At 43.4% G+C, this 14319-nt stretch overlaps 1 protein-coding gene across 1 annotated transcript; it reads right to left on the bottom strand.

Annotated features, from left to right (window-relative positions):
* Window positions 1-4469: 4469 nt before the first annotated feature.
* On the bottom strand, window positions 4470-9510 carry dhcr7 (7-dehydrocholesterol reductase). Its single transcript, XM_079216653.1, has 7 exons — window positions 9416-9510; window positions 8220-8442; window positions 8045-8135; window positions 7744-7957; window positions 6852-7056; window positions 5428-5559; window positions 4470-5162 (listed from the first exon to the last, which is right to left on the bottom strand). Exons 1-7 carry the CDS (start codon window positions 9499-9501, stop codon window positions 4698-4700), a joined length of 1416 nt encoding a protein of 471 aa, XP_079072779.1. The 5' UTR covers window positions 9502-9510; the 3' UTR covers window positions 4470-4697.
* Between the last annotated feature and the right edge of the window lie 4809 nt (window positions 9511-14319).

Raw genomic sequence — 14319 nt, 5'->3', positions numbered from 1 at the left:
CCCGAGCTGCTGCCTGTGTGGCCGCTGGTGTGTGAAGGGAAGGCCTCTACGGCCCACAAGCCTTAATATGAGATGTAGCATCTCCGACCAATCATTTTCACCACATCAGCTATGGATTTGTGGCACAGCCTGGGAATCCTTTTTAATCCCTCTAATTCTTTCCCTGCGCCTAATCCCTTTTTAATTCAACTCTCTCTGTGACTTACAAGGAGTCAAGGCTAAAATATAGGTGTGGGATTCTGTCGGCTTATTCTGGCGGACCCCTTTTCTCAATTTAAGACCTGTTTCAATACGTCTGGAGCAGCACAATGGAGTAAGGTTTTTTATGAGTTTAGGTGGGACGTGTTGTCTAGTTTCAGGCTGAAGAAAGATGCTTCTCGTCTGGAGCCATGAAGTTTAAGTTGCTGCTAGATTGAGGGGGAGCAGGTACTGTAAGTCGCTACTTTGCGATCTTTGTCCCATTAAAGGCAGCGTTAACCGCTTGCCCTGACCTTTAGCATCAAGCTAGCGGGGCTCCTTTTATTTAGTCTGATGGTCATTCTGGACGTCTCATCCGTCCATTAGCTAACAGGCAGCGGAGCAGCAGCAGAGGTCAGAGAAGAAAAAGAAAAGGAAGGAAGGAGGGCCAGTGGAAGAATACAGAAAAAACACAAAAGGCAGACTTGAGTGACTCCTTTTGTTGTCTGGCAGTTGTACGATGAGGGAAAGAGAGATGTTAGGCTGTTAAAGTGGGAAGAAGAAGAAAACAAGACGCTAGCGGCTCTGTGAGGTTTCACGTTGAGCTAAATGCTAACATCAGCAAGCTAACGTGCTCACGATGACGATGCAGTGTTTATTTGCATAATGTTTGCCAGCATCTTGAATAGGCGGGTTTGCGTGCTGACAGTTTTTTTTAACCAGCACGGAAGTCAAGCTAAAATAAAACAACAAGATAATGATACCAATGATGGTGCTACACGAAAGGCTACCAAAGTCCAGAAGGTCACATGAAATGGTCTTGGCAATCCATTCAATACTTGTGGACACACGTCACTCTAAACCACAAATCAACCTCATGGTGGAGCTCGAGGAGAAGTCAGGGGATTGCCAACGTCTGTCGCTCTGGGATGAAGGTCTGCATGGAATCTCATGACAATCCATCAAAGGGTTATTGAAATATACGAGTCTGGATGCAAAGCGGTGGACCGACTGAGTGTCAGACAGACCCATGCCTGCTAGCGCGGCTCGAAACAAAAGGACGACGAGTGACTGCTTTTGTTGCCAGGCTGTTGGAAGTATAAGAAATTCGATAAAGACGCATTTGCGATGAATACAACCGTCAAACCCAAGCACGAGAAACCAACATTGTGGCGGCTGGCTTTGCTCCTTCGCCACCAAACCACGAGCAGCCGGTCCACCTGACCTCAGTCACCGCGATGTGGTTACCAGGGCCTGGAATGCTCTGTCGAGGTCTGCTGTACTTTATGGTATACATGTGAATCGGCGGGTTTCCTCAGTTTTGCTGACAAATCATGTACTCGCCTCCCCGCTGAGGAGCCCCTTTCCTCCTGGTCTTACGACTCTCACCCACAAGTTTCTTAACCCCCCCCCACCACCACCACCACCACCACCACTACCACCACCCAAGCTTCCAATAAAAACTAATTTGGCCTCTTGGGAAATCAAGCCAACTGTAGCTGTGGAGTGGCACCAACTCCCCAAGTATCCCATTGAGCTTCCTGTTATACTCCTACTCTCTCCTCTCGCCTCTCGTTCTCTCACTCGACAGATTTCTCTCTCCCTGACCCCCACCTGCCCCTCATTACAGACGCCTTACAGGGCCCTCCACAATATGGTTATTGTGCACGCTGAACATTTATACGGACGGCTGCGTGATCCCCACTCGCATGCTCACAAATTCAATAGCCAAGCTTTTAGTGTCGCCGCAAAGCGATCGTCCCCCTCTTCAGATCTCCACTTCTTTCAAAGGGAGCTATTTGTCAACCGGGTTATGAGTGAACAGCAGAGCCCCGTCCATTTCGACCAACACTTCCTCGCCTTCAGGGATAACTTGGGAATCAATTAACTTGGGGCTGGAGTGATTGGTGATGTGGTTCCGTGTAATGCAATGCAGTGAACCCGGTGCATATCGCTTTAGCGTCGAACAAAGGCGAAGAGGGGAGATCAATGAGTCTCCCATTATCATAACTGATTTACATCCATACCTTGTATCATTACAGTGATAGGGGAGCCGCTGATGGGGAGGTTCAGGGAGCAGGCCGGTGCTCACGTGGCGTAATGGGGGGGGTCAAATCTCATATGGCAGCGTCTTTATCTCTTCTGAGCCACCTTAGAAATGTATTTTGGATGTGATATCAACGTTGCGGACAGAATTTCATCTGCTTTTCATTTTTAAGTGACAGAACTTGAACGTTCGGGTTCAAAATCCATCTTTGACCTTGGAAGGTTTGGAGAACAATCTACAAGCTGTTCTGGACCTTTGGATCATACCACAATCATCATAATCTGAAACATATATTTCCGTTATAAATGTTGTGTATCCAAGGGGTTCATTTCATTTTCTGGTGTACAAACGTTCCTTCCAACCTCCTTAAACCAGGGAGATCTGTGCTTTATAGTACACTTTGACGAAGAGTTAATACTTGTTTTGGCCTGTAGTTTGTCAAAATGTTGCAAATCAAATTAAAGGGAGCTGTGCGCAGATGCAATTTCAAATTTGTATTATCAACTGATATTTTGTGATTTTGAGTGCAGCATTACTTGAACAAAATAATGTTGATAAAACAGCAAATGTTTGTAAAAAAGAGAGTACTTTCATTAACATAATGCAGTGGTTTTATGTATGAATTGGCTGAAAGACCAAAACCTTTTAGGAATGTTTAGTCAGAGGAGCTGCACGTTTGTTTAGAACGGTTGGGTTCCTCTTTAAAGTGAGCTCACGATACATGAGCGCATCCCTGAGCTCACTGGACTGATTATGTGTCCCTCATGCTTTTAGGTGAACCCACTCCACCTCTGGAGATATGTGTACAAATACAACTCTCTGTACTTCTTAGCTGTCATCTGCTGCCCCCCAGTGTCGAACACCAGCAATAACATCAGCTCGCCTCGCGCCGTCTTCCAAAACCATGATGCACTGTTTTCCGTTGTATCGGCTGCTTCGGCCTTCACATTCACAACAACATGTAGTTTTGTACATTTGATTATATATATAAAGGATAAATGGCAACATTTCCAATTGACCCTTTGTCCCACTGTGACTGCATGTGTGTAAATAGAAAAAGAAACAGTCAACCAAAATTAGAGTTTGTTTTCTGACTTTATCGCTGTAAGAAAGGCAGTGCTGGCACGAGGAAATAAAAACATGGTGGTTGGACATTTCTATCAGCATCGAGCTGCTCTACTCAACATGTTGGTTCAACACAAAGTGAATACAAAGATGCAACTAACTTAAGTAATCGTTACGTTTCAAAACACTTTACAGGCTCAGTGAAAGAATCTAAAATGTTCTAATCTATAAGGAGGCGGGACAAGACAGGACCAGTTGCCAAACCAACCCAAACCTCTCGTAACAACATTCACCGGCAGTCCGATGTGAGACGGGCTGAGTGAATAAATCGGAGCGTTCAGATAACCTTTAGGCAAAGATTACATAACGCTATTTATGAGGCAGGTCTTGTCCGCCGAGCTAACAATCACATTTGGTCCATTAAGTCAGTCAATATTGATTCATGTATAATCACTCATTTAGTGTGAAAAGGCAGTAATGAAAAGCTCTCCTCGTAGGTTACCTGAGTGCTAAGTGTCGTTGTCTAATTCGATTTTCATGAACATCAGCCAAAAACCACCCTGACAGGTGATTTACAAAGACATAAAACAGAAAAACATCAGATTCTCATATTTGAAAAAGTGGAACCTAAAAAATGACTATGAAACCGACAAAATGCATCGTGGGAATGTCACAGCTTTGTGAGGAATGGACACGTCCTTTCTTCTGGTTAATATAAAAGGAGCACTGTTGGTGGCAGGAAATCAACACGTCCTTAAATCTAAACGGGGCGGTTGTGACGTGGGTATCGTTGTCAAACAGGTTTGGTTGAGGGAAACATCGCGGTTTGGGTTTGTCACACTAACGACGGTCTCCTGAGTCATAGGCCTGTGTTTGTTTGATCCGTATGTCCACCCCGATCTCCTCCCTACGCTAACATACGTCACTCTTTACACTACGACACCTGACTTAATCCTTCAGTCCAACCATTATTTCCACGGCCACTAGAGGTCGCCACCCGACTGTAATGTAAATACAGGTCGCAATAGGCCGCAAGTACAAAATGAGCTGTGGGGTTGTATTTTGTCGGAGACGCCGATTCACTATAGACCAGATCTCTTTTCTAGTTTAAGCTGTTTCTGGTCCCAACAACTTCTAAGATATATTGTTCAGCTACAATGTGTTTACTGTGTTAAGGTCACAGCATAATGAAAGCAGCACACCGGTGTATCAGATTACTTAAGGCAGGAGAACATAGCAATAACCTGTCTGTACATGTACACACACCACACATGTACAGCTGGCTGCACATGTGTGGTGTATAGACGCTCAGTGTAGTGTATTCTGGATCTCGTGTTTATCTTGGCGCCCCATTCTAACTCTGTATCTTTTTTAATCTTAGCCCCCAATCCTACCCCCGCCTCGCGCTCTAAAACACCCCGGGAATTAGTCGGTAAGGCACAGCGTCCGTGTAGCGCTTCCAGTCCTTGCCGTACTTGCTGCCGCAGCGGTGCTCGTCCCGCACGCAGCGGTGCACCAGCAGGATGGTCATGTAAACGATGTAGAAGTACGGGAGGACGTGGCCGAAGCCGCAGGCGGCGCAGTAGGCCAGCGAGCCCATCAGGTCGCCCGTGTAGTTGAGGTGGCGGGCCACTCCCCAGAACCCAGAGGTCATGAGCTTGCTGTGGTGGATGCCGCCGTCGGCGGAGCGGTAGGAGCACTCGATGTGCGCCGGCTTCCGGCCCCAGATGGAGCAGGAGCCCTCCGTGCGCCGGAACAGGTCCTTCTGGTGGTTGGCGGAGCGGAAGATGTAGTACCCGACCAGGCCGAGCAGCAGGACGGCCAGGGCGTGGGCGTTGGACAGCTGGACCGGGTGATACACCAGGTACAGACCCTGGAGAGCCAGAACACATTCATGTATTTACACCTACTGTCGCTCAATAGCTTTAACTGAATGTCCACCTTAGAGTGTACAATACACTACAACACACTCACACATTCTATTCTTTTAATTGAATCCACATATTCAAGTTGACAGGCTGGATACAGGAAATTCTCCACAAGTTCGTGAAGGTCCATTTAAGTCGTCATCTCACATTTACCCCATGAAATCTACTGTGTGTGTTATGAATATGGGTTATTATGCATATGTGTTTTACCTGCAGTGTGTAGAGGTATGGCAGCCACACGCAGTCTCCCCAGCCCAGATACCATCCAAAGTGGTCATGGCAGATATCAATGGTCTTCAAGTACCACGCCTCGTTCCAGAAGAAATCCAGCACATAAATGGCCTACGAGAAAGCAAAAAAAATAAAAAAATGCTCACGAATTCGCCTTCTTCATAATGACTCAACGAGCAGCGTGTAAAAAGAATGATGGGATCACGTTGAACTCAAACTGTAGCTTTGGAGCAGAGGATCGTAAACTTAATGACGAACAATTATATTTAATGGGGCTGTATAATATAAAAAAAAATAATTAACTACTCCCCTCCTCCGCAACCTTCACTGGTTACCGGTGGTCGCCCGCATCCGCTTCAAAACATTGGTACTTGGGTACCGTGCTACGAACAGATGGGGTCCAATCTACATCCAGGACACGGTAAAACCGTACACCCCGGCTCGTTCGCTCCGCTCGGCTTCTGCCAATCGGCTTGTAGCTCCGTCACTGCGAGCTAAACGCTCAACAGAGTCACGACTGTTTGCTGTCCTGGCTCCTCGATGGTGGAATGAGCTCCCCATTGACATCAGGACAGCAGGAAGTCTCTACATTTTCCGTCGCAAACTAAAAACACATCTTTTTCGACTACACCTTGAATAAGGAAGGTAGCGCCGTAGTAGCACTTTAGTAGCACTTAAATGGCACTTACTAATAGCACTTTGTAGTTTAACTTTATTGAAGAAATTGTACTTTCTTGATTCTTGTTGTTCTGAGTTTGTACTCATGGTTGAATTGCACTTATTGTACGTCGCTTTGGATAAAAGCGTCCGCTAAATGAAATGTAATGTAACTGCTATGGTTGCTCTGTCCATTTTCTAAATCTATTGTTAGCCTGCGGCCATTTCAAAAGTGCCTCAACGCTATACGTTTCCCCTCTGATTATGAAAGTCTAATATAAATTCACAATCATTTCCTGTTTGCTCACTATTGAATAATTCATGAAGCAGGCTGTACCTGTCTTAATACTTATACTACATTTTGGTTGATCTTACCTGTTCAGCCCACTCAATCTCTGGATTTTAAGAATCAATATCAGATCATTCATATAAAACGAATCGATCAACCCTAATCTTTATCTAGTGGTCTTCATTTAGTGATCAATGCTAAATGTTAATCGATTAGGAAGGATTCTTGCACATCTAAGCGCAACCTCCACATTTCAGGTGGAAGATATAATGTCAAGAGTCTCTAAAGTTATGCAACATGTGTGAGAAGAGACATATCATGAAGAACGGTCACACATGATTAAGGTGAAAGAAGTTGCGCTTCATATAATATCTCTGCTGCTACGTCTTCCATTCTGCAGCATTGTGGGATCAGTACACGGGTCGCTGGTTTACCAATCGTCTTTGTTGCGCCTCACCTGCAGCACGTTGACCAGCATCATGGAGTTGGTGACGTGGCCGTACAGCTCCTGCTGCTTGGCCATGTAGGACAGATTGATGAGGGTCCAGGCCACGATGCCGGGCCGGCCGTTGAAGAAGAGCTTGAAGTCGAACCACTTGCCAACGCGCGGGTTGAACTCGATGCCCATCATGTAGTTGTAGAAGATGTTCCCTGTGAACTTGCTGCAGCGTCACAAAAAGGAGAAAACAAGCCGATACAGTTGTGTCCTTAATAAAAAGGAGACCTGGATCCAATGTTCATCCCGGATCAAGCAGCACGAGAGGAGGAGGACTCTGTGGCCAGGTCCACACTAAAAACGCATATCTTTCACTACGTTTACACTGAGTGTCGCACTACGGACGGAGCAGTTTGGAAACGCTCCAGAGGACGGATACGTTTGAAAACTCTAGGGTTACGTCCCGGTGTGGACGGGTGTAAACGGAGCCGTTTAGAAACGATGACCTAGACGTGAACCAACTGCAGGTGTGGAGAAAATCTGCTTCCTGTTAACACTGTCTCACGCACGCCTAGAGTACGTTAACGGTCATGTGATCATCGTTTTAGTTTTAGCCTGTTTTTACACCGTGTTGCTCAAACATATTGAAAGTTGATGGACAATGTTCTCCTAATGTTGAGTTTGTAATATGAAGATGTCGGACATATTATTTGACCAGATTATTGTGTTTGTTGTTGTTTACATTCTCCCTGATGAATATCAAAACAATTGAATTCAGTAATGCACTACTGTTTTTATTGTGTTTTTAATGTGTTACAAACGGGCTACAACTGCGTTCCGTTGTGCGTCCCCGCGTTTGCATGATGATCAATAACTGACCCTTGAATCCTTGAGCACGTGTTTCAGCACTCACCAGTCTTCAGAGTTGGTGGGGAAGAGGTAGGCCTTAGCGAAGGCGAAGCTGGCCACAACGTAGCCCAGTATGTTAGCGCACCACATCAGGGGGATCCAGTTGTCGAAGATGATGGTGGGAGAAAACCAGTGGAAATATTGGGCGTTGGCGTACCACAGAGCGTGAGTGATCAGCCAACACTGGAGCCCGTTGATCTCGTACTTGTTGATCAGGCCTGGGGTCAGATGGTGAGAGACAATATTTGGTAATGACTGTGGAATAAAAGCAGTGGGGGTGGGGTCTACATTTGTGTGTTAATTACCAGCAGGAGTTCGTGCTCCATCCTGCACTCCACCGACGTAGCCAGGAATAAACTTATGAGTCACATCAGGAACACACATATACAGGAACAGCTGAGGGACGACACAACAGCAAGAGGTAAAGAACAATGGACACACACACACATACACCTTCCTCTTCTCTCGCCTGCTCCTTACCTGAAAGCCCACCCAGACGGCGTATATCTTGGCAGCTGTCCAGGTGAAGGTGGGCGCCCGGGCCCAGATGGAGAGCAGCGTGGTCTCCCCGCGGAACAACTCCAACAGGGGCTGGCTGACGGAGCACTGGTATTGGTCGCAGGCCATCACGAAGTAGAAGACGATGAAGGGGGCGAAGCAGAGCAGGCAGATCACGCTGCCCAGGGAGAACCAGTCCACCTCCCTGAGGGCGAGTCAGATATATCACAGACACAGTGTGAGGGCGGTTTTCTTAATGCTTGGGGACAGTGTGTTTCATGGACAAACTTTGAGAACAAATTAGTCTATTTACTTTGTATAAGTCTATACTGTGAGGGGTCCTGATGTTTCAAATGTTACTAGAAAGTCAAATTCAGTGTTAGAACATAAAGATATAAGGTTTGGTGTTGAGAACGGAAAAAGCATGTATATGTATATTGCATATCTCAAACTTGTAACACGAAGGTTACGGCTTTGCGCTGTTATTTTCAAAATAATAAATGTCTGTTACTGAGTCTTTTTTTTTGGCTAAACAATTTGGGTAAATTGACCTTGCCTCCTCCTGTATTTACCGTAGTTAACGTACACTTATATTTGATTGAATTTGTATTAATTAACTATTTTTAAAGGATTTTTGAATGGATGTTACTTTTACATATATATTTTTTAAATCTCACGTTCCCCCATTTGAGGACCACTGTACCATACCATACCAAAAGTGAAATCGGTCAGATTAAAAAGAAAAAAATTCAACTTTGAGTGAACAACGCTACGATGCACTTTATACCACAATGTACGAGCAAACTATTAAGAAACATTGATAATAAAATGTTTACGACAGCTTCTTTGATAAAAGCACCTTTTTTCTCTGCCTCCCCGTGCCAACATTGCTGACTGTCCACAACCCAGTCTTCTATCGTTAGCCTCAGGACGTCACGCTCCCAGGCCGAGAGGACACAATCTTTTTACATTACATTTCATTTAGCTGACGCTTTTATCCAAAGCGACTTACATTTTGCTGGTGTGTAGACACAGCAACGGGGAGCAATTAGGGGTTAAGTGTCTTAACTCCTGACTCCATGGCAGGATTACAAATACTAGGTTTGAAGGCACGTTTAACTTTGTAATAGACTCGTGGTGAACATCCTTCTGCAACATGTGACGTCTCACGGACTCACCATGCTCTCCCCCACTGGGCCGGCTCCTCCGGTTCAGAGCCCTTCCCGTTGGCCCCGCGCTGGGTTCGTCTCCTTGAGGCCTCCATGGCTGCTGCACCGCTCCTTTTCTGGTGAAGGGTCAAGTTATCAGGACAAGAGTGATTATGCAGCGGCACGCTGTACTTTGTACACAGTTGTGTTTAACCCTCCTGTTACCTTCAAATTGACTGACATCTTTTACCCTTTAACGCAATTTAAAACTCCAGAAAATTATTATAATTTACATTTTTTCCCAATTTTAAGTGTCAGGTACTTTATGTTTGTTTTGTTGACTACCTAAATACCCCTTTAAATAAAACATTGATGGCGTTATAAAGAGCTCAAATGCTGCATGTCTTGAACATGGCTGACGGCGTCTCTTGTGAGGCCTGGAACCATTTTCAGTGGTTCTCGCACTACTACAGTTATGGTTATGATAGGATAGAAACTTAAAGCTTTTTGAAGATTATAAAGTTGCATGTTAAAGTGACCTCAATATCATCCAAAACAACCAAAACAAATGTGTGTAAAATGTTGATATTGCTTACGTTGCATTGATATTGCTTTATACAGCTAAAACAGCCTGGGGTCAAATTGACCCCGAAGAAAACCGATGCGTACAAGATGTTTACAGGACATTGAAAATATATCATTTTTTTATGTTTACCCAGTTTTCGCCATTAAATTAGGAAAAGTCATGAAACATGAAGCCAAAAAAATTATGTCAATCATATATTTAGAGACGTTAAACATTGAATGGGGTCAAATTGAGCCCAAAGATAACAGGAAGGTTAAAGACTCGGCAGCGAATATACAACCAAATATCAATTCTGTGAAAGTGGATGAAAGTGTCATGTCCTTTTTTTTGTTTTTTACAGATTCACTTTCTTTTTGCGTGCACCCTTTTTAAAGGGAATGTGTGATGGCACGTTTGCAGGCATGCACACTGCACTTCCACAGGCCAATCATTTATGAACCAATAATGATGTTACAAAACACACACACACACACACACACACACACACACACACACACACACACACACACACACACACACACACACACACACAGCAAAGGTAAAACCAGCTGCTGGCTGCAGTAGTAGTATATACAAAACTTGTTCCCCAACATGTAGCTAGCATGTTAGTTTCAGGGTAGCTCCAGCAGCTTGACAGATGAAATATAAATAGAGGGGTGGCTGGAGCCACGGTTGCATGACGTCAACAAAGACGAAGCCTTTCTCTTTTTTATTCTCTTCGATAAGATGCACTTTGGCACTTGATGTGTCGCGCACGCGCCCCTTCTTTGCTACTTAAACGGCCGAGAACTACCTCGAATAAATATGGTGCCATTAAACGTCCCGTATATCCTTTGTATCCTGAACCACCTCAACAGCAAACCGTTTGAAGTCACGTTAAACACACGTTATTAACATCATAATGGCTGTCCCACCGTCGCTCACTTACCCGTAGACAACAGACGGACAGAGGAGGAGGCTGCTCGTCTCTTCTTTCCTCCCGCGGCCCAGGTGCTGAGTTATCACGTAACGCCCGACCGCTGGACACCGGAGAGCCACAAGCCCCGCCCATAACACCACTGCTCTTTAAGATTCAACCAATGGCAATCGAGCATAGGCGGGCCCCCGGGAGGTGAGCTGGGCTCTGATTGGTCAACGCTAACTGGAGCCACCAGCGCCTCACAGGTCTGCCAGTGGTTGAATGGTTCAGCCAGAGTGAACGAGGCACTGGCAACATTATGAAATAGCTGTCATTGTTATCATGGCCTTTGGCATCTTTGACTTGTAATAGATAGTTATGATGCTGTGTATGATGCCAATGATGAATGCAGAAGACATTGACAGACAATTTTTGCTTCCATCATTTTTTATCATGGTGATAACCCTTCTTAATGCATTTTATAGACAACATGTATGTAATTATATTGCTTTAAAACAGCTACACACCTAACCACATGTTTTGGGGCATCTTTTTTCATCTTCAATGGCACATCTGGCATAAAACAAAACCACATAACACTTTCAAACAAAATAGCCGTGCAATAAATATATAATTTTATACTTGGACAGTGTTTGATACCTAAAACAGCATGAAGCTGCATGTAGTTACACACACAACCTGGACTGAATTGCAGCTAAACTTTTGATTATAATCTTCATATACAATACATACACAATTTTAAGTCATTATTATCAATTCAAAATATGATTATTTCAGAAATGGCCATGTCAAATATCAGGCTTACTCAAACGGGGAAGATGCAACATCATCAGTACAGAGACCAGAGCACAAAAGAACCTTTAACCTGACCAGAGAGCACACAAAAGGTCAAGTTGGGCCCCAACATGTGACACTTAGGCGGATGATACCTGTCTCTTGTGTAACTGGAATTACATGAGTCATGTATTTCCACTACATCATGGCTGTCACAGCTGAATGCAATGATTAAAGTGTACTTCCTTGATCATTTATTTAACATATCCGTTTGTGTTTTTCCCCAAAAAATGTCACTCTGCCCAGTGATACTGATACACGATAGATACAATGTGCAGCACTTGTGGCGCAATTGGTTGTGTTTCCAGGTGCATGTAAATAAACTATCCACTAGAGGGCAGCACTGAGCTGTGACGCGGACAGGCAACTATAAAGCACAAGCGTAACGGTTGAGCGGATAAAAGTCACGAGGCCACAACACCACCTCCTCCACTGCAACGTCTTAAAAAGCGAGGCAGTTCAGATGTGGACCATTGTGCTGAATCAGACACTGCATGTCACGTGCTCTTCATACATGATGACAGTATATCATCATATGTGTTTACTCTGGGAGAACTAATGCAGGGAGTTAGTTCATATTATTACTTTTTAATGACAGCATTACATACTATATATTATGGTCTGTTCATAGCATACCATACTATGCTTTTTTTTCTCTAATTAAATATTTATGGCATACTATACTATGATAATTTATGACATTTTTATGACATTTTGTATGCCTCTTATGGCAAACTGCACAATTACTTTTCATGGCATGCTATATCATGATTTATCATTATTGTATGGCATACTACACTGTGATATTATTAGCATATTTTAATGGAATAAAGTAATATGATATTTTTAAGACATTTGTCCTGCTATAATAGCCTTCAGAATTGTTTTGACATATTAATGGAAAACTGAAATATAATATTACTAATATTTTGTAATGCCTTTTGTTCTGACCCTTTTAGTGCAATCTATATTATGACTTTTTATGGAATACTATATATATTGTGTCTTTTTATGACGTTTTTAATGGCATTTAAGACTACATATTTTAAGATTTGTTTATTTGATGCGTTATTATAATACCGTATCTAATATTCTGATGACATACTATACAAAGGACATTTGTTTAATGGCATACTATGTTACAACTTTTTGTCTCCCATTCCTTTTGCAAAGCGTTAATTATGGCTGTTCAAATTAATAATTCTGCCTCTCCCTGACCATAAGCTACTTTATTTATGTTGTTTTCATACTTTCATACTACCTTTTTGGCAGTTTATCTGTTTGTTCATTAACTGTATTTACCTCCTCATGTTAAAAGCCTTGCTGACTGTTTTGGGGGATTTGACACATTGTGATATATCTTTTTTATTAATCCTTATGACATCACTGGAGCATGCATATTCTGACAGCTCAGTTTTGTCCTGAAAATGGAAGATGAAAATAACACGATTGTCCATTCCAGTGTTGCACTATTACAAACATGGCTCAGACATCCGAGGGCTTTAAAACCAGCTTGAAGTGTCTTTGTATCGACCAATATCAGAGCATAATTCATGCAAATATGAACTAAAATCAAGCAATAGGTGAAACATGGAATGAGATATAATAGATACCAAGACCATCACCTTTATTCTGCACTTTTTTTTACCAATTTTACCATTTTTTTTTACCATTTATCAATTTCATCACTTTTTGCTGTATTTTGTAGTATACAATATTTGTGTGACACCATCATCAATCCAAATGATGAAAAACATGCTTTTGTGCTCAGTTCTACCACGAGTAAGAGTATCCCCCTCCTCTCTTTTGAAATCCAAAATTCTGCTCCTGATCTGCCAAAAACAAAGAGTAGAATAAAATCACCAAAGAGAGAAAATAAAATGACCCACTTCCCACATCTGAGTGTTATATCATGTTTTAAAAAAAAAGTTTTTAAATCACGGAGAGGAGGAGAGAATCCTGTTTATTTTTATGTCCACGTTTGGAATGTGTTGAAATGTGAACAGTTGATTAGCGGTGTTTGCTCTCTGCTCTCCTGGCTCTAATGTTGGGGGCGGAGACAAATTCCTGTCTCACTTCTTGTGGCTTTTTGCGCCACGCTAGACATTCCAGCATCATATTATCCCCTCTGTGTAATCAGCACTAAACACACACTCCTTCTGAAGCTCGTTCTCCGGCCCTGCCGCTAAGACATGCGCTGAGCCGTGTGCCCGTTGGAGAGCATCCAAACGGTTTTAAGTTTATTTCATAAGGAAACGTGACGAGGATATTTCTAATTTCTTTCACTGAGATAAGACAAAAGAACAAAGCCCGCAGAAGAACTCCCCTCCGCGGCATCAACTCGCACCACCAATTGACCTCCATCTTTCTTTTACTGCTCTTCCAAACAACCCTCCCCGTCTATTAATCTTCTTCCTATTTCCCTCTGTGACTCCCCTTGTTTTTGATTTCTCGCAGTTTGTGTTTCCTCAGTCCTTATTCCGTTCCCCTCGTTTCAATCCTCCCTCTTATACTCTTTGATCAGATGCCTTGTTGCTACGCTGCTTCCAGACAGTGTGATGTATCTGGGCCAAGCAGCAGACATCACAGCTTCAC

This window comes from Taurulus bubalis (genome assembly GCF_910589615.1).
Source record: "Taurulus bubalis genome assembly, chromosome: 4".
Classification (NCBI taxonomy): domain Eukaryota; kingdom Metazoa; phylum Chordata; class Actinopteri; order Perciformes; family Cottidae; genus Taurulus; species Taurulus bubalis.
Note: the sequence above shows the minus strand (reverse complement) of the source record. Positions and strands in the feature narration are given on the sequence as shown.

Bases quoted from the DNA above. Each gene is read 5' to 3' on its own strand.
- dhcr7 (XM_079216653.1), bottom strand. From the start codon at position 9,501: ATGGAGGCCTCAAGGAGACGAACCCAGCGCGGGGCCAACGGGAAGGGC. The intron at 8,443-9,415 runs GTGAGTCCGTGA...ACTCGCCCTCAG, and splicing joins GCCCAGTGGGGGAGAGCATG to GGAGGTGGACTGGTTCTCCC. The intron at 8,136-8,219 runs GTAAGGAGCAGG...GTCGTCCCTCAG, and splicing joins CCGTCTGGGTGGGCTTTCAG to CTGTTCCTGTATATGTGTGT.